The sequence below is a fragment of the Emydura macquarii genome, unplaced genomic scaffold (genome assembly GCF_026122565.2).
Source record: "Emydura macquarii macquarii isolate MOO-44397 ecotype Brisbane River unplaced genomic scaffold, CSIRO-AGI_Emac_v2 contig_3472, whole genome shotgun sequence".
Classification (NCBI taxonomy): Eukaryota; Metazoa; Chordata; order Testudines; family Chelidae; genus Emydura; species Emydura macquarii.
The window spans coordinates 791016-811111 of record NW_027133609.1 but is presented as its reverse complement, the minus strand read 5'-3'; the positions used below and the strand labels follow the sequence as shown (position 1 = coordinate 811111).

The 20096-nt window shown below is 59.5% G+C and overlaps 1 protein-coding gene across 1 annotated transcript in view; it reads right to left on the bottom strand.

Annotated features, from left to right (window-relative positions):
- Positions 1–614: 614 nt before the first annotated feature.
- PDE1B (phosphodiesterase 1B) overlaps positions 615–20096 on the bottom strand; it is a 111237-nt gene continuing 91755 nt past the window's right edge. The window contains exons 4-16 of the mRNA XM_067535047.1: positions 19578–19760; positions 19206–19272; positions 18272–18388; positions 14593–14733; positions 13729–13829; positions 12920–13045; positions 12025–12126; positions 10570–10690; positions 8488–8569; positions 8175–8295; positions 3962–4098; positions 3180–3298; positions 615–2156 (exon numbers count right to left, since the gene is read on the bottom strand). Of these exons, the coding sequence (XP_067391148.1) occupies positions 3201–3298; positions 3962–4098; positions 8175–8295; positions 8488–8569; positions 10570–10690; positions 12025–12126; positions 12920–13045; positions 13729–13829; positions 14593–14733; positions 18272–18388; positions 19206–19272; positions 19578–19760 (1396 nt within the window). The 3' untranslated portion in view covers positions 615–2156; positions 3180–3200. The remainder of the gene's footprint in view (positions 2157–3179; positions 3299–3961; positions 4099–8174; positions 8296–8487; positions 8570–10569; positions 10691–12024; positions 12127–12919; positions 13046–13728; positions 13830–14592; positions 14734–18271; positions 18389–19205; positions 19273–19577; positions 19761–20096) is intronic.

Genomic DNA, 20096 nt, shown 5'->3' with positions numbered 1-20096 from the left:
TCGGGGGAATTAGTATTTACTGTTAGATGTGGAGAGTAGAGACAGGGCTCCATTGAAGCCCCTGAATCCCGACTTGCAGCCCCTGCTATCCCAGCCCTGGGCTGCCCCACCCGGCCAACGCCCCTCTATCCCAACCTGCAGCCCCACTAGCTGAGCCCTGGGCTTCCCCACACACAGCTCTGCCAAGGCCTGTCAGTCACACCCTGTTCGTCATTCCCTTTCCAGCCCCTCTAGGGTGTCCAGCCCCTGCTAGTCCAGTCCTGCCCCGTCTCTCCAGCTCTGCCAATGCCCCTCCACCCTGCCGGCTCCCATGGACCTTGCTGAACCCTGCCACACCGCATCCCACAGCAGCTCCGCAGAGTGAACAGTTGTAGGCTGAGGCCGCCCAGACTCGTTGCATGTGTAAGTAGGCCAGGCCAAGCGTGCAGGGTTCAAATGTGCCCCCCCAACATCCCAGTGCTGCAGGGTGGGAGGTGGGGCTGTGCGGTTTGCTCCAGGCCACCTTGTGCTTGTGAACGACATCCTATTTTAAGCCAGTTCTGCAAAGGGGCTGCCCCGGAGCCCCTCTCCGGCCATGGGACAGACGGGCCCAGAGTAACATGCTGCTCGGTTGCAGTCATTCCGCCCCACAGGGGGTGCATGCCCCTCCCCTGTCCTTTCATACCCTTCCCCACAGGCCTCGCTCACAGGTGCTTGGGAGACGTGACCTGTCAGTGGCAGGATAGAGGGGTGAAGAGGCCTTGGAAAGCCCTTGTCTCGGCTGCCTTTATTACCCTGCATGTCTCAACATCCCTCACCTGCCCTTAGCCTGGAGCATGTGCCTGGCTCCTTTGCGGCTTAGCAAGTGTTTATCCAGGCGCACAGACGCACCGACCAGTGGAACTCCCATCACGCGGCAAGGACCCAGGTGCAAAGTGACACAGCACAAACACGCCCCACAGGTGTAACGTGGGGACGGCATGTAACGTGCATGGGACAGGGTGACAGCAGATTCCACAGCACAGCCCCTTGGTGTGAAAAACACCACAGACCCCGCCCCGCCCGCTCAGGTCAGCGCTATGACATCAGCAGGGAGCCCCTGGGTTCCCCGCGGGAAGGAGTGTGGCACGGGCCCTGACCCAATCAAATTGAAGGGGAGCGCTGGGGCAGGGGGTTTAACGTGCAGGGAAGTGTCACACCGTGGGGGCCCACTTTTCCAGCCTGTGCCTGAGCTGGTCCCAGTCCCACTCCGGGGTGCTTGGACTGGCAGGTAGGGGCCCAATCACTGGTCTGCCAATGCTGGGTCCTGCCCTGGCACAGGGGCTGTTTGAGCATTGGGCCTGGGTAGAGATACTTATTGGGGCAAGGGCAAATTTGAAAGGCTGCAAGACAAGTGGGTTTACCAGTGGAGACCAAACCCTTCTCTGACTGATGCCAGTGGGACTCAGGAGAAGCCCAGCTGCAGGCGGGGAGGAGATTCCTCTGTGGGTGCGAGGGGCAACCCAGCCCGGGCACTGTTTTAAGGGAAGGCCCTGGAGCTCTGAGTTTTGGGGGCATCACCCCAGACAGGGATCATCCATCCTGGCTCCAGTGGGCATGTAAGCAGCTGTGACACCCCCTGGGGGAACTGCTGGAGTCCACGATTCCCTAAGTGATCAATTCACTACCCCATTCTCCCCCAAATTCTGTCACTGGGGTTCCCTCCCACAGCCCCATGGATCCCTCTGAAGCCTCTGCACCCCGATCATGCCTGGGCATCTGACACGTCGGGATTCCAGAGAACAAGTCCTTTAAAAAGACGTGCACAAAGCCTTGGCGCAGCAGCTCCAGGCATTTGCTGGCTTGGCAGTGAGAAGCCTCCAGTAGCCCAGCTGGAGGGATGGGGCAGGAAGGCAGATGGAAGAGGGGGGCTGTTGTACCTGGGTTGGTGGGGCTGGTGGCTGGCCTGGTCGTGCCAGGGCTCTGGGATGGAGTGGCGAGTGAGGGCACTGATAGATTCAGGCCATGTGCTCGGTGACATCAGGATTTCCTTTGACTCTAAGGTTTGTGTTATTTTATCTTGGCAATGGTTGTTCCTGCTCGCCCTCTGGCCCGGGGCAGCTCCTCCTGTGATGGTGCTGATTTCGATGGTATCGAAGACTTTGGACGAAACTGCATCATTCAGTCAGAAAAGGGACCTGCTGGGTCGGAGTGGGAGAGTCAGGGCCTAGACAGCAGGATCCGCCCTCCCACGGGACCCCACTGAGTCAGGGTGCTGACAGTGCACCACCACCTCTGTGCAGAACAGCACGTCCAAAAATTCCCCTCTGCCAGGTTCTGCTAAGCCAGGGCATCCTCTGCACAGTGCCAACCTGGGAGCATGCTGGTGCACGGCCACCTCTGTGCACGACAGCATGACCCACCGCCCTCTGCCTCACAGCAGCTGACCAAGCTCCTCCCAGCGATGCGCTGCTCCAGGCAAAGTCAGAGCTGGCTGTACCGGAGGGTAGGAGCTCTGTAGCCTCACGCCCCAGCAGCACTGCAGGCTCTGAGCCCTGCCCCAGAGGGACACTCTGCTGGGGCTGAGTGGGGAGATGAGCATGGTCTGCCCGGCCCACCCACTACTTGGTGGCTCCGCTGAGACAGCCACAGGATCTGGGCTGAGATGCCCCAAATTCATCTGACAGCCAGGCCCTCAATAGCTGAGAAGGCAACAACGTGTGGTTGCTACGGGAGCTGGGGCCATTTGGAACCGCTGCCTGAGAGGCTCTGTACCCCAGGCCAGGCATCATGTGGGGCGAGGGAGTCTTGCTCCTGGAGGTGTCGAGCCAGCCCAGCACTGCCATGTCTGCAACCGCAACTGAAGCCCGCCGGGAGGTAGAGGGGAGGGGGCAGACCCACCTGCGGTTCTGACGTATTCGCTGAGCAGGGCAGGGGGACAGTCATCTGGATTGCCAGGTGTGCTCGGGACCTGCCAGCCTCAGCTCCTGGCCTGTCCCTCATGTGCCATTTACACTGGGTTAGAGCAGGAGTGAGATGCCACCCAACTGGGATGGTACATTGCACCAGGTGATGGCACCAGGCCACACTGACTCTGGGTTTGCGGTGACCGGTGCCAGGGTGACAGCACTAGGCCACAATGACTCCAGCGTCATGGTGACTGGCAGCAGGTAGCGGCGCCAGGCCGCACTGACTCGGGCGTCGCAGTGACGGGTGCTCACCTCGCTCCCTCGCAGACGGTGCTATTCCACGTCGCCGTTCTGATTGTGCTGGTTCTCGGGCACGTGTGGCTCCTCCTCGCACGGTGACAGCTCATCGATGGATGTCTGGTTCGTGATCCCTGGAGAGACAGGGCATGTGGGGCACTGGGCCGGCTCATGAGGTGAGGCTGCAGGGACCCCGCCCAGGATGGAGCTAGTGTATGTGGCCCATTGGCTCCGTAGCCTCCCTATGGAGTGCCATGAGGCAGATGCTTAGCGCCACCTGCAATAGGCAGGCATGCGGAATGGGCTGAGACCTGCCAACTTGTCTCATTCAGGGGCCGCAGCCCCAGCCATCAGGGAGTCACTGTTCAGCCACCATGCAGCCTGCAGGGGCTGGAGCAACCGGCCATTCTCCACGGCACTCCACTTCCCTGCGTCGGTTTAGTTCTGGAATTAGATGAACAGCCTCCCCTGGCCCCCATCTGCCCTGCTCAGCCCTCTGGGGCAGGAAGGCCTGCCACAGCCACTGCTCGGAGCCCGTCAGGCTCCCTCACCCCCCCGAGGCAGGGGCAATGTTCACACAGCCAGGCCCTTCTTCTTGTGCCACCACCGCCCTTCGCTGGGACTGGCGAGGAGGGCTGCGCTGGTCTCAGGCTGGCCTACTCGGTCTGGAGGGTGTCAGAGGAGAGGATGAAGTGCCAGCACGCTGAGGGTTTCTCAGATGCGGCAGGGGGAGGGATTCTTCTCAGAAGGCCCCAGGTCCCAGGCTGCACCCCCGGTCTCCCATGCCCAGTACGTACCGCTGGCCGCTCGTTCCTTCCACTTCTGCTTGTTCTCCTGGATGTACTTGGTCCAGGTGGAGCGGAAGCTGGTGATGTCGGCGTTGATGTCGCCCAGCTCTGAATGATCATCCAGGGACGGCTGCCTCCATTGGGAACTGCGGGAAAGCCAGTGGGGGCAGCGCCAGTGTAAGGTGGGAACCACTTAGCACCACACCAAGGCTGGGAGTCATGGCAGGAAGCCGCCACAGTTGGGATGGAGGGGCTGGGGCCAGGACACCGAAGGCCTGAACTCCTCCACTCCAGCCCGTTCATGGGAGCTGCCTGCACCCAACAGCTCAGCAAATCAGCCCCTCAGCTGGAGTAACAAATGACCCTGGATGCACCTGCTGGGTGCCCCATAGCATCAGCATCGCCCTCCTGGCAGAGAAGAAACTGAGGCACGGGAGGCAAAGTGACCTGCCCAGTTTTCACAGACAGTGGCAGAGCCGAGAAGGGACCCTCCTGACCCGCACCTCACAGCCCCCTGCCCCTTGCACTGACCACTAGCTCCCAGTGCCTCCTCCGTGCCTGCTCAGTGAGGGTGTGAAGGGAAGTTCCCAGCCAGTGGCACGAGCAGGGGGAGCAGTGGTGCTGCTGGCCAGAGGGCAGCAACTCCTGCCTGTAGTGAGGCTCCAGTGGGGCTGACCCCAAGGAAGGGGCTGGCCCGGGCACTATGACAGCGTGGCATCCTGCTGAACAAGCCCGATCAGACCCCCTGCTCCCTCTGACCTCTCCTTCGGCGCTTCCCACTTAGTCCCCTCCGATCTTTCCCGTCCTCCGCCGATGGTGTTAGACACAAGACCAGCAGGGGGCGAGCACAGATCGCACACGAGGCACCTGGGAAGCGGAGCCAGGCAAACGTTTCTCGGCAGAACACCAGCGGTGTGTATTTGCATGTGGCTGTGGGGTCTGCACTAGCAAACACAACCAAGGGAATGTCTCGCAAAACTTGTCCAGGCTCAATTAGCCCTTCATGGTGTTCACAGGCACCACAAACCCCATGGTCTTTGGTCACTTGGTAAGTCTGGTGGCTAAGGACTCCTGGGTTCTATTCCCAGCTCGGGTCTAGTGGTTAGAGCAGGGAAGGCTGGGAGTCAGGACTCCTGGGTTCTATTCCCAGATCAGGAGGGGAAATTGGTTACTGGGAGTTGACTCCTGGGTTCTATCCCCAGCTCTGTCACTTACTTGTTTGAGGCTTGATCCGAAATACATTCAAGTCAATGGAATGCTTGGATCAGGCCTTCTGCCCTTGGGCTCATTGACTCAGTCTGACCCTCAGTCTCCCCTGGTGAAATGGTGCTAATGATAAACATAGCTATGGGTGAGGCTCAGTTCATTCATGTCTGTGAGGCTCAGACACTGCAGCCCGGAGCCACAGGCAGGGGTCCCGGCTGGGTGGCTGGTCTTTGATCTCTCCCTGCAGAGAAGGCGGCAGGTGCATACAGAGCAGCTGTGAAGCTCTGAAGTTGGGCCGTGACTCCCAGCTACAAAAAGGAGCAGTTTACACAAAGTCTGACTTTCCCCAAGGCCACGCCAGCCCCGGTCCCATCGCCCTGCCGAGATAAAGGCCTTTCCTGTGTTGCCTTTGGAAGCGACACCTTGAAATGCCCCTTTGTTCACATAGAGAAAAATCTTTCCCTTTAACTCCTGCAGGGCCCGGCAGAGACTGGGGCAGACGGCGCAGCTGGGAACACCTCAGCATGGCAGGGGCAGGGGAGTGGGGGTTGGGGAGAAGACCAGGCTGGAGCTGCAGCCAGAACTCAGGCTGAGTGAAGGGGAACTTTGTCAGCAGTCTGGAGAAGTCTCCACAGTGCTTGTTTCACATCTTCCTGCTGCTCTGAGCAGGGGAGACAGGGGGAGGGTCTGTTCTCAGGAGACTCTTGCCTAGAGCAGAGAGATTAGGGGCTCATTTGCATAAGGACCAGCTACTGCAAGCGCTGGAAGTTCAGGCCCATCCCAAAGCTTCCAGCATCGTTTCTTTCACGGACGTGCCGGCCTGGAATCTCTGGGAAGGGAGGAAGATGCCCAGGGGAACGTACAGGGCTCATGGGAGTACTACTGCTAGTTAGCGCACTAGGGGTCGGATTCTGCTCTCGGAGACGTGGGCAACATCACTGGAGTAACGTCAGTGAGTCAATGACGTTCCACTGGGATAAGTGGCCCAGTGCTCTAAGCTGGCCCAGAGACTCCTCTGTCCCGATGCCAGCTGGAGGGTCTTGCTCACATGCTCAGGGTCACACTTATAGCCAGATTTGGAGACAAGAAAGAATTTTGTCCCAGGTCAGACTGGCAGAGACCTGAGTGTGGGGGGGGTGTTCACCTTCCTCTGCAGCATGGACAAGTTCTGGGCAGATCCCAGCTGATCGCTTCCCTACCATGGCAGGGGCCTGGGGCACCTCAGGGGAATTTTTGTAATTTTTTTTTTAATCCTGTATGTGCTTCAGTTTCCCCCATGTGCTGCAGGATTAGCTAGGTGTTAGAACAGGTTGTTTGCTCTCTGCAGAGGCTCAGAGACTTGGGTGGGAATGGCCCCGAGCTGTCTGGGCTTGGGCCTCCTATGAAGGGAGTTTTTGAGAAAACAATTGCCCGCACATGGATACTTAGCAACCAAACCCCACCAGAGAGATATAGACTCCCTGCCTCTCAGCAGGGGCCTGAGCCGCACCTCCACATCTCCCCAGCTCGGAAACAATGGATTGGGGGGGATGAGGTGGAAGGAAGCAGTTGATCCACACCTGAACTGGGACACGGAGAAGTCAGAGGGACAGGGCTGGCCAGGACTGGGCTGTAACTTTCTTTTCTCTGTGCTGACCAAGGACTTCCTGGCTGTGCTCCAGTTGACTAATAAACCCGACTGTTTCTCAACGCTGTGTGAATGTCAGTGCAAATGCTGGCGGAGGGGTGCGTTGCTTCGTAAGATTGCACAAGACTCCCTTAGGGATCTGCCTCAGTGGGACTCACTGACCGGAATGAGGCAGGGGCCCAGAGGCCCAGCCTAAGAGATGGGTGAAGCCATGTGGAGGGAGAGTGAGACCCTGGGGGTCTGGCACTAAAGGGCTCCTCCCAGAGACTGCTCCAAAGCTGGGGCCATAGCACCCCTCCTGTGGATCTGTGACAGAAGGTTCTCCGGGCAAGATGGAATTTCTGGTGAAGCCCAGAGACAGGCCCCCCTGCCCCCAGTACTCCAGCAGGCAGGGCCCTCACCAGGGCTGTGCGAGATCCAGGCGCGCATCTCTGCTCTGAATTGAGCTAAGCCGGACCTTGACCCCGGGTCTCCCCCAGCCCCAGTGAGCGCCCGGCCAGCTGCAGTACTTTGGGGTGCGTCTCTCTTGCTTTCTCTCTGTTTTTTTGTCAACATAGTCAAAAGGTCTCGGTTCTGTCCCAAAGTGGAACTAAACCAAATTCTGAAACCTGGACTGGACAGTTTTCACAGCGTGGAATTCTTGTTTTCTGCCCAGCCTTAATTTGTTCCCCCTCCCCCACTGAGAACAGTTGGGATCTTCCCCTCCCCCCATTCCCCATCCTGGAGCACCATGAAGAATTCCCCTCCCCCCCAGAACTATGGGAGCTGCTGGGTGCAGGGCTCTGGGGATAGTCTGGCTCTACAGCTCTGGATTCTGCCCAACAGCCCCAGCAGCATAACCACCTCCTGGAGGGGGGCGTTGAGGCAGCACAAGGCACCCCCAGCTCCCCTGGGCTAGGGGGCTGCGAGCTGGCCAGCCAGTGACACCCCAGAACTCTGTGGCGCTGGCTGGGAAGGAATCAGTGACTTGCCTGGGCAGCCCCCACTAACCAGACTTGGACCAGGACATGCAGCTGCCATGCCCTAGGGATCCCTGCAATGGGAGGGGAACACGGCACCTGCCTTTTCCCAGGGGCACCCTCCCCATGGGACAAATGGCACAAGAGGTATGGGCTGGACTGGGCCAATGGGCCAAGTGTGCAGTCTGGGAGCCAGGACTCCTAGCTTTGCTCTACGCTGGCTCTGTGATTACGGGCAAGTTCCATCCCTTCATCGTGCCCCAGTTTCCCCACCTGCAGTGTAGGGACAGTGATACCACCCCTGTGCCTGGGGAGGCTGTGTGGCTCAGCTCATTGTCCCTGAGCATGCTGGGAGGCTACATTGGCATCAGTGCCAGTAACGGTTCCCTGAGCTCTCTAGCTGCTGTATGCCACCCATACGGGCGCCCACCTGCTCTGCTGGCTGGAGGAGGACTTAGCCTTGGAGCCTTCCTCCACCAGCGGGAGGACGATCTTCTCCGCCACGTCTGTCAGCACCGAGAACGTGGGCTCCACGATGAAATCGATGAAACCTGCAGAGGCAGAGGGAGGCGGCCTTAGAGTGCGATGCAGCTGGAGCCCCACTGGGCCACATGCCCCTGAGCCGGCAGGGCTGCGTGCACAGACATACCGGTACGGGCTGGCCCAACGGGCAGGCATGTCCCCAAATATATGGTGCAGCACTGGTGTGTGCGTGTGGTGGGGGAGGGGGTGCAGCAACTCACCGATCTGAGACTGGGCCACCAGGGTGGACTTGCGATCACAGAGTGGAGAGAAGGGCAGGCCCAGCTCAGCCTCCTTGTCCCCCTGGGGGAAACAAGACAAAGAGAGGACAATTAACCCTGCCAAATACCTGGGCCCTGCAATGGGGCAGCAGGCGCCAGACCCCAGGGTGACGCAAGAGCAGCCAGAGGCACAAGAGAGGGATTCAGTGGACTCAGCGACTGCTCTGAGCTTGGGAACTTGGCTGCCAGGACACCTGGGTTCTATTCTCTGCTGGCCCAATAACACAGGATTCAAACCGTCCCTGGGTGTGAGGCTTGATTTACCTTCCACTGAGCAGCCCAGCCTGGGGCAGGACACCCGGTAGGAGCCCCAACCTGCCGGATCTGCACCCTGTCTGCCCGTGTCTCCGGGAGAGGGTTGGGTTCACACAGTGAATGTTTGTCGTTGCAAATGCCTGTTTTCACACAACCGCAGGAAGGAGCCTGTGGTAGGGACGCCACCCATCCAGTGGCACCCGGACAGTCCATTTTTTTGTTTCTGTGTCTGGGTGCCATCGCCTCTGTAGAGACGCCCCATGGCAGCGCAGCCACCACGCAGCTGTCATACCCTGTGGCCGCATGCCATCGCAGTCACTGCACGGCTATTGTGCTCTGTGGCCACATGGCATCGCAGTCACCGCATAGCTATTGCGCTCGGTGGCTGCACGGCATCGCTGTCACCGCACAGCTATCGCGCCATGTGGCCGCATGGCATCGCAGTGGCCGCATGGCATCGCTGTCACCACACAGTTATTGTGCTCCATGGCTGCATGGCAATACAGTCACGGCACGGCTGTCGCATCGCATGGCCACATGGCACCGCAGTCCCCACGGCTGTTGCGCCGTGGCACAGAGCAGAGAGGAATCACATCTCTCTGTCAAAGACTTCTGGAGGCACTTGGAGGGTTCAGTGGCTCTGTGGCAGTACACTGAGTGACTGAGCTGTCACAGGGGAACGTTCCTCATCATGACTGGGCCTCGCTCCTTAAACCTGTTCCAGCCAGCCACTCTCTCGTACCGCCCAGCCCAGACCCAGCAGCAGCATTAGCGAGTGCACTGAATGCCAGGCTTGGGGCCATGATCTCCTGGCTTCCATATCCAGCCCCGCCCTGTGACCTGGGGTAAGCCCCTTCCCCTCACCGAGCCTTGGTTTCTTCATCTGTAAAATGGGGTTTGTGCTTGGTTGGTGGCAAGCAAAGCTATGTCTAACAGCAGTGGGAAAGTCAGGACTCCGGGGTTCTCTTTCCAGCTCTGAGGGATCTAGTGGTTAGAGCCGGAGGGCTGGGAGTCAGGGCCCATGATTCTGCCCACAGCTCTGGAAGAGAAGAGGGGTCCAGTGCGATGGAACAGGGGCGCTGAGGGAATCAGGGCTCCTGGGTTCCATTCTCAGCTCTGCTACGTCTTTGAGCCACGTCTCTTCCTCTCTCTGTGCCCTGCCCTGCTGCTGGGGAGCTCCTTGGCTGGAAGAGGCTCTGGGCTGGGCTCTCTGCTGTCAGGGGCCTGGTTCAGAATCACTGCCCCAGCCAGCAATACCCAGCTCAGCAATGCCAGCCGGTACTCCAGAACCAGGAACCGGGAACCTATGCCACCAACAGAGTGACACTGGGGCAGACCCACACTTGGGGGCAGACCGAGGGGGTCACAGCAGGGTGGCTGGGGGGGTCTGGGGCCATGAGGGCTGTGTAAGGGAATTGTCCCCCTCCCCTCCCAGCCGAGAGGAGCCGGTTCAGGGGAGCCCTGGTAATACTGACCCACTCTGCACACGCAGCCTAGGCATGGACTGTCCCCGGCAGCAAGGCCCCAGTTCAAGGTCACACTGAAATCCCTGGGGATCTCTCGCCTCCTGGGGCGGGTTCCCCATCACCCTCCCCAAGGTGAAGGCTGTCTGGGGCTGCAGGCTCCTGGGTCCCCTGAGCTGCTTCTGACCCAGGCCTGGAACCCCCTGGGCTTCACCTTGCTTTCTGTGGGAGCTGGGAAGAGACCATATGACTGACAGTGGAAGAGTCACAGGCCTTGGGGAGCGGCTGAGCCTCCCAGCAGTACCTGTCTGAAGAACTCCTCCATCAGTGCCTTGGTCCAGCGGCTGTGGACGCTCCATTGCTTAGTGGGATGGCTGATGTCGGCTGCATGCAGCAGCAGCGACAGCGCTTTCGATTTGTCGATCCTGCAGAGAGCGGCACAGAGACCTAGTGAGGGAGGGGCCCAAGCCTTCTTTCTACCCAGCCTCCAACAAGCCCAGCCTGGCCCCACCACTGTTCATCCCTGACACCAGACACACCCCAGCACACATGGGCACAGAGCCATACGCACACCTGCAAGGACACACATGGGCACACAGGCATGTTCACACTCCCACGCCCCCATGCGCAGACACAATTCAGATCAACAGATATTAAGGTCATTATGATCATCTGTTCTGACCGTCTGCACCTCCCAGGCCAGAGGGTCCCAGAACGTCCGGCTGAGCCAGAGCAAAGCTTTTAGAAAAACGTCCAGGCTCCAAGTGTCCATTTACACTGCAGTGGGAGGTGTAATTCCCAGCCCTGGCTGATGTACACGCACTAACTCTGATGGAGCTAGCATGCTGAAAATAGCAAGCGTGGCCACAGCATCATGGCAGCGAGACGGGCCGGCTGCCTGGATACATATCCAGGAGCTTGGAGGGGATTTTACTAACGCGACTTGCCTGTATTGCCACCCATACCACTGCGACCACACTGCTATTTTTAGCACGCTATCTGCATCAAAGCTAGCACATGTACGTCCACCCAAGCCAGGAATTACAGCTCCAGCTGCAGGACATATCAATCCCAACTGCCAAGGGTTAATTCTCTCAACATTTTGCCCCTTATTTCCAGTCTGAATTTCTTAAGCTTCCAACAACTGGATCTCACTCTTCCTTTGGCTACGCGATTAAAGAGCTCTCTGCTGTCAGAAATCTGCTCCTGTGGAGGGATTTACAGACCAGGATCAAGCCAGCTCTTGCCCTGCTTTTTGATAAGCTAAGTAGATGGAACTTCTTTAGCCTCTTCCCGTCAGGCAGCTTCTCCTGGCGTTGATTTGTGGTTCTTCTCTGAATACTCCAATTTGTCAGCACGACGCATGCAGACATGTACACATGCACAGGCATATGTATGCAGACATATGTACACATGCAGGCATGTGTAGACATACATGTGTGTTGCTCATATACACACGGACATGCACAGCCGGAGCACACAGGTACCCACGCATACACACACTGATCTCATACACATTCTGAATCCACTTCCACAACGCCCACCCACTCCCAGCACACATCCCACTCCCAAAATTCACTCATGACACAACACTTTCCTGTCACTCACCTCAGCTGCACACAAAGCCACACGTGCTCATAAACTTCCTACATGCCCAAAGTGCACACACACACACACCCCCTCTTGCTTCCCCTTAAAGCAGTACTTTCTTTCAGCAGCCTGGGAAGACACCATCCCCACCACCCACCCCGACACTCACCTCTCCAGCTGCTGGAGGGAGGTTTTCATGGACTTGACCTGCTGGAAGTGACAGGACATGTCCGTGGCCAGGACCATCTCAATCACCAGGGACCGCAGCTCCCTGCCCCATGTGGAGAAACAGATACATGATCACTCTGGTGCAGTCAGCGACAAAGCCTCTTCCACACGCTCCACCCCACCCCCCATTGCAGTTTATGAACCGGCCCCTTTGTGGCTGCACTGTCAGCATGGGCCTACTGGACCCGAGCTGGCAGCTACCCCCACAGCTCCCCATTAAGGAGTCCCCAGCGCAGAGAAGGCTCAGAAATAAAGTTAGCAGAGCCTCAGGCTGAAAGAGCTTCCTGCCCCATTCCCCACCTGGTGCAGAGGGTCTGATGTGCCCCCGGCCCTCAACACCATCCTCTGTGCATGAATCTCAGAGAGATGGACCCCCATAATTAACCTCTCCCACCAGCACGATGGGGTGTTTTACTGTTGCTTGGTGCTAAAAATCCCACCAGCAGCTCACTGACGCGGCGTTCTGGGGACTGTCTTTTTGTGCTGTCTGTGCATCGCTAGCACACTGGGGAACTGCTCCAGGACTACGGCCCTAGGTGCCACAGTAACACAACTCATCCATCAAAACATGGAGGGGAGGAAGATCCCCTCTCTGCCTCCGTTTTGATCTGGGACAGGGCCAGCATCTGTGTCTCTGCTCTGAGCGCACACGTAGGATCAGAGGCAGGAGCCTGCGACGTGCCCCGCTGGCCAGACGAACACCATGATCAGCCCCTTATTGCAACCCAAGGGGTGGGCCTGGGCTGGCAGAAGTGAGAGGAACCAAGGCACTGTACTGGGGTCCTGCGGGAAGCAGCTGGGCTGGGGGGGGGTGGGGGGGGTGTGCAGGGACTTACCCGAACTCATCCTTGGCCAGGTTGATGAAGATGTTCATCTCGTCGTCCTGCATCATGCGGAAGACGGCGCTGATGTGGTGGTTCTCCAGCACCGAGCGGTCGTTGTACAGGATGGCGCAGTCGGACCTGGGACAAGCAGAGCCACGGCTCAGAGGTGGGGCTGAGGAGAGGCTGCCCCGGACAGGCAGCTGGCTGCCATCGCAGCCGTGTCACTGAGGGATGGGTGAACCTGCACAGCGCACGCTAGATCGGGCCCGATTCTGCCCCGGAGCACAGGCCAGAGAGGGCCTGAATCTCCCTAGAACACAGGCTGGAGTGGCCCTATCCCACTGAGAGCGCAGGCCGCAGTGGGCCCGATTCTGTGCAGAGCGCAGGCTGGAGCGAGCCTGATCCTCCCATCACCAGAATGCAGACGGGCTTGACCCTTGCCGGAGCCATGGAGCCCACCAGGCCCTCGTGTGGAGCACAGGCAGGAGCAGAGAGCTGAGGGTAGGGGTAATTCCCATGGTATCTGCAGCCCAGCCACAGTCAGTGGAAACCTTTGTACTGGGCCCAGCACAGAGGTGTCCCAACCCCCACCCCAGACATATGCCTGGCCCATAGGCACCCTGCCTTCCCCCCATTGCCTGGCCCATGGCACTCCACCCCCCACTGCTTGGCCCCTGGGTACCCTTCTTCTCTCTTGCTACCCAGCCCATGGACACCCTGCCCACCCTGCGGTGCTCAGGGAAGCACAGCTCCTCTCCAGGAGAGCCCGTGGGTTCCCAGGCTGGCGGGGCCATGCCATGCTGCACCGCCTAGGCACTCACTTGGTCTGGATGTGGAAGCTGTTGGTGGTGCCTGTGTGCTCATAGTCATGGATGGCAGCTGCGAAGATGATGGCCAGGATCTCAATCTCCGTCAGACAGTGCTGGGGGGCAGAGATGCTGTTAGTGCCCGGGAAGGGCCCAGCCCAGCTCAGCCCCCTTGCCTGTCCTCCCCTGGGCAGAGGTGCAGGAATCGCTGCTCCTACATAACCTGCAAGGGGGAGGTTGGCAGCAGGCACCTTAATATAGTGATCCCCAAAACGTGTCTCTCTAGCCTGTTCCTGGCTCCTTCTCCTAGGCTGCAGCCCAGGCTATGCCGGCAGCTGGGCGGGCAGTGACCAGGGCCCACCCAGGGAGATGGAAGGAGGGGGGCTTTCAGCCCCATTCACCCTGCTGACCTTGGGCTGGTTTCCGCACCAGGCCATTTCGGCGAGGGTGGAGAGGCTGCAAGGGGGCGCTGTGCTCCTTGGTAGCAATGCAGCCCATTGCACCAGAACCAGGCAGTTCTTATATGGGCTTGGACCACGACCCAGATCCCAGCACCCCCAAACTGTGAGGAAGTGGGGCTGGATCTGACCCACTCCCAGGCTGGGCCTTGACTCTAAAACTGGCTGAACCAAACTCTGGATCCCCCCAAACATGGGACAGAGCCAGAACAGAGCTTCCTCCTCCCCAGATGGTGAGACAAGGAACTCGGGGGCTGCTGCTGAGCGCTGTGGGAGAGCCCCGACCCTCCACCCATGGGTACCAGGGAGGCAGCAGTAGCATGACCCGAATCTCCCACCTCCCCCAATAAGCGGAGAGCCAAACTGAGACCCTCAGCATGAACCCAGGGAGGGGCCCTGCACACAGCCGGCGCCCACGTACCACCATGCCAGTGCGCAGCAGGAAGCAGTGCACAGTCTGGGTCACGTCAGCCGCGTGAATCTGGTTGTGGTAGGGGTTCTTGTACTTCCCATAGCCGGCCTCCAGCGCGTCCAGCAAGGTCATTAGAAACACAGTGGGGATCTGCAGAGCAAGGGGACAGGGGTCAGCCTGCAGCACCAGGGCTCTGAGCTGGCAGCAGGCACGCCAGGAGCGCCTGCATGCTGTGAGGGTATCTGTATGGCAAAGAGGGCTGTCAGCCTGTACTGGAGCCAGAAATCTCACCACATAATAAGCCCTAGGAGCAGCAATGAAGGATTGATGGGGAAATTGAGGCACAGAGAGAGCCCAAAGGCTGCCCAGGTGGGAAAAGGTCTCAAGCACTCCTGACTCCCAGACCCATGCTCTGGCCACTAGGCCACAGTGCTCCAAGACTCCTCCAGGGCAGCTACACTGTGGCCCGCTCTCCCACTGTGGTTTTGGGGGATCTCACCCTATTTGCTAGCGTCAGACTGACTCAGGCCCCATCCTGCAGGGATTTACTCACAGGAGTAACTGCTGGTGCGTGTTGGCGTTGCTGTCATGGATAAGGCCACGTGTCTTTGAGCAGTACCAGAAAAGAGGCCAGGGAGTGAATGGGCCCCCAGCCAACGAAAGGCTTCACAGGGTCAGGCTGAGACCCACAGGCAGGGGGCAGTACGTGGAGGAAGCTTGTTCTGTCCCTGCCTACACCACAGTGCTGAGGCTGCCTGGGAGCCGCATGGCCCAGGAAATGCCATGCAGCCAGCCCCCGAGTGACAGCGCCACATTGCCAGAGCCCTGCCAGCACTGGCACATGCAGAGGGCAGAGGGGATACCAGGAGCAGAGGTGCTGTCTGTCAAGTCCTGACCCTGCTACAGGTAGGGACAGAACCATCACAACCGAGTCCGTTCCCGTGGGGACAGGGACAGAGGGGAGTCTGCCCCAGAGATCGGCACGTGGAGACAGACTCTGCTTCTTCTGCTCCCCATTGCCCCACCACAGCCTGTCTGACATCCAGGGCCCCCACATGGGGGGTGGAAAGGGTACACTTTACTGGGGCCCAGAGGCCCTGGGGGGCCCGGCACAGGCTGCAACTCCCATTATCCTCGTTATGGGAGGGGGCCCATGTTAAAAGTTTGTACTGGGCCTGAAAAAATTAGGCTTGGGCCCTGCTGACACCTGTGCTCTCCAGGGCAGGGACAGTCTGTGCAGCACCTGGCACAATGGAGTCCCGACCCCGGATTAGGCCCCTTGGTGCTACCATTCGGGAAATGGACAATAATCTGGACCAAGGCACTACGAGCGTCAGAGCTTCCAGCCCCCTTGGGCCACCACACCCACCGTGGCTGCAGAAGGGAAGCACCAATCTGCTAAGCCAAGGTCCTTGATGGGCATGCCATGAGTGCATTGCCCATGGGGAAGGGCCTCTGGGATCAGGGATCAGTTCTGCTTGCAGTTACACTGGGGGTAATCCAGAGCAGCACCGGTGACTCGCAGCAGATGTACGGCAAAGAGCAGAGCCAGGTAGTTAGCACTGGAAATCAGGCCCTGCATGGCATTTAAGCTGCCTAACGCAGCACCATAGACTCCCTCGCCCATGGCAACCCTGTGCCCACTCCAGCCCCTCCAACCCAGGCACCCAGACGGGTTGGCTCTGTGTCTAGTACATGTCCTGCCCCACGTGGTCAATGCTCGGGCAGTAACCGTGGCAGCTATTGGCACATGACCCGAGCCAGAGGCAATTTTGGCTCAGCGAAGCTCCCTGCACCTGGCCTGGCACTGAGCAGCCCGGGGGGTAAATGGTGTGGACAGTCTCCTCCTCCCAGGTCCCTGTGTGGCAATGCGTCCCAGCATGCATTGCTCCACGGTGCCGTTCTGTGCACATGTCTCTGGCGCACTGTCTCTGCTGAGGCACCACAGGGTAGCAGCCCAGATTTTCCCAGCACGCACTGGGGCATGCACTCAGGCAGTGTGTCTGGGGTGGCTGAGTGGTCATGCTGCAGCAGGGACACGGCTCAGCCACGCTGGTGCTACCCACTCAGAAGAGCCACCAGGGATATGATCTGGGGAACCATAGATCCCTGCCTTCCCCTTGCTCCGTGGTTCTGCCCAGAGCAGTCCCAGGGGGCCCATTAGCATCTCCCTCCGGCTAGAGCCCAGGAGCTCACGATCCCCCCCATCAGTCACCAGTGCGTGGGAGGGGAGTGGGTGGAAAAACCCCCTGCGTGTGGGCACCGCAGCTCTGCCCCGGGCAGCGATGGCAGCTTGTGCAGGGGACAGGGAGGCTGCCCCCCAACTCCTGTCTCGAAGAGCTGGGTACTGACTTGGGGAGCCGGCTCACACACCCTTCCCACCCTGCACGGGCAGGACGCCGGCTGAGACTATGTTGCTCTGGGGAGTGAGATACACGTGTTCCTGCTGGTTTCATAGGGTTTAAGGCCAGGAGGGACCATTAGATCAGCTAGTCTCACCTCCTGTGCAACACAGGGCAGAGGATTTCACCCAGGCACCCTGTCCTGAGCCCAAAGGCTTTCGTTAACCAAAGCACGTCCGGCCCCTGGAGACTAAATTCTTGTGAGCCCCAGGCAGGGAACAGGAGAGACGGTCCGGCAATGGAGGGAGTTGAATAGGGGGATGGGCCTAGACAATCCCACCAGGTGATCCTGGCTCCATGCTGCAGAGGAAGGCAAACCCTCCCCCCCTCGGTTCCCGCCAGTCTGACCTGGGGAGAAAATTCCTTCCCAGCCCCACACTGGTGATTGTGTGACCCTGAGCACAACCCTGAGCGAGAAGGGAGCGCTGCAGAGAACAGGAAAAAGCAAGCGGGGCTGTTCACACAGACCACATCCCCCTCAGTTACCGTCAATGGGCAAAAGCAGTCGGCTCAGCAAAGCTCATCCAGGAGGGAAGAAAGACAGTCAATGTTTGCACAGACACGCACACTCGAGCACACACACACACACAGATAGGCCTGCTGCTGCACCACATGCATGTACATCCATACTCGTAAACGTATGTGCACAGACTCAGACACACATGCACATGTGCACATACATCCGCACATGTGCACGTTCACACTCATGCCTACATGTATGCACACACTCCCACCCACAGGTGTGCACGTGGACCCCACCTACGCCTTCGCAGAGCTGGGAAGGTCAGAGGAACCTGGCTGGCTTAGAGAGGAACCTGGAAGATTTTGGCTCTGCAAAGCCCAGCCCTTCCATCAACACACACAGCCTTGCTGCCTGCACCCAGCTTCACTCCAGGAAGGGGTTTAGGGCTGCTGTGACCCCTCATGGCCAGTCTGGGTGCTGGCTCTGCTGGCCACACCCCTGCACTGTGTCCCCAAACCTCCTTCCAGGGGAGAGCTGGGGACAGGTCTGGGCTGTGCAGGGGGGTGGAGATCCTGATATCACAGATGGGCTCCTGTTCCACTGCCTATTGGATTATCCAGCCCTCTGGGACTGAGGGGACAGGAAGCTGCTGATGGGGCATGATAGGGGGCAGGAGATGGGAGTGGGGTGGGGGGCTGCTGATAGGACAGAATAGGGCTTGCTATGGCAGAGGGGGACGCCAATGGAGCAGAGGGGCTGCTAACGGGACATGGCAGGGAGCTGGAGGCTGGGAGGGGCGGGAGGAAAGTGGGGGGCTGCAGACCTTGAAGCGGCTGTTGAGGTTGTGTCTGGTGAGCAGCTCGAAGACGATGGTGCGCAGGGCGTGGTCCTCCGTCACTCTGTTCAGTGCAAACACGTCGAAGCACCACAGGTCCAGGGTCTGCCAAGAAAGGCAAAGCGGACGTCACAGCCCCGCCCCGTGCAGCGCGGCCGGCAAGGGACGGGCAGCTTGGCTCAGAGCAGGGCCGTGGCAGGCACGGGGTGCACGGCCTGGTTCCCAGCGTGGTGCCCGGGAGGGAGCAGGCACAGGGCTGGGCCCTGTTCCAGGGGGCAGATTTACATCCAGGGGGAGTTTGCCCCCTGATCTTCGAAACACCCTATATCAGCATGGGCAGCATGACCTGGGAATGGATGCAGGGGACAGTATGTATGAATTGGGGCGAGGGGGCAGGAAGGGCACCGACACCCCATCTGGGGGCAGGGTGGGGGAGGGGCACCGACACCCCATCTGGGGCAGGATGGGGGAGTAGCACCGACATACCAGGTAGGAGCAGAGTGGGGGAGGGCACGACCCCCCAGCTAGGAGTAGGAGGGAGTTGAGCCTGTGTTTGTGGGCCCCGTCCACCAGCCCGGACAGCCCTGCCCAGCAGATACAAGCAGGCCGGTGGCAGGCGGAGGTGATGGGGGTTTTCAGCTGCTGGGATGGGGCGGCGCTAGTGTGACGCAGTGGGGCTGAGCCGGGTGGCCCCTCCCAAGCGATGGCCCTGGCGAGGCAGCCTCCTCGGAGCCAGCTTTGGCTCTGCCAGCACAGGCCAGTCGTGCTTGGCTCCGATGGCCGCAGGGCGACGGAGGCGAGCAGCGCGGGGCTGCTGGGCTGCCACTGGCTGCAGCCTCTGTCCCGACGGGAGCCGTGGGGCAGGGTCGCGCAGGCAGGGTCAGTGCATGAGGCAGGGCCCCCTCCCTCCCACCGCCATTACCTTCAGGCAGTTGATGACGGAGTGGGAGTAGTTGGGCCCCACAGCCGTGTAGGTCCTGCGGAACATCCTGAAAGGGAAGGCAGTGGCAGGTGAGGCTGTGGCCCTGCTCCCCATCTGCCAGCGGAGGGCGCTAGGTTAGGGGGCCAGCCCAGTGAGTCAGATCCACTGTCGTGCAAGGGGATGGGTGTGTGCGACCCTGCACGACCCTTCCCAGGGTCTCAGAGCGCTCAGCAGATGTACAGCCTCATTCTCCATCCCCATACCCAGTGTGGGGAGCATCCCTGGGCACAACATGGGAAACTGAGGCACAGCACCCTGCAAGCTCCACATGGACAGCCCCCGCTGTGCCTCCCTGCCTCCAGGCCTCCGAACCTCTCCACGAAGATGCCAGCCTGCACGGCGTGGACGATGCTGCGGAACTTGGGCTTCTCCTCGGAGCGCCGGCCCTTGGCGCGGGTCTGCTGGGTGAAGGTGGAGGCCAGCCAGTCTCGCACCTCGGACGGCACCGCGTCCGACTTGATCTCCTGCAGCTCATCCTCTGTGTCCAAGATTTGCCTGAAACAGAAACTGCCAATGAAACAGGAATGGACACGCACCATCGCCCACGCTCCATCCCTGTATACTCTGCCCCCATATGCCCTGTCAGCTTGGCATCCCGTCCCCTATGTGATGCTGGCAGACCGCATGCCAGCTCATGCCAAGGCGCTCGTGTCTCAGTTGAACACTGACAAACACGTAGCTGGAACCAGCCTGGCTCACCTGTATGTTGGTAGTGTGAAAATAACTATTAGAACTGTAAGAGTGTGTTTAGATTTTATGAAATGCTTGTGAGTTTCTGCCTGCATTAATCTTACGTATTGCATCTGTATCCCGTTTGTTAAGATCATGGTT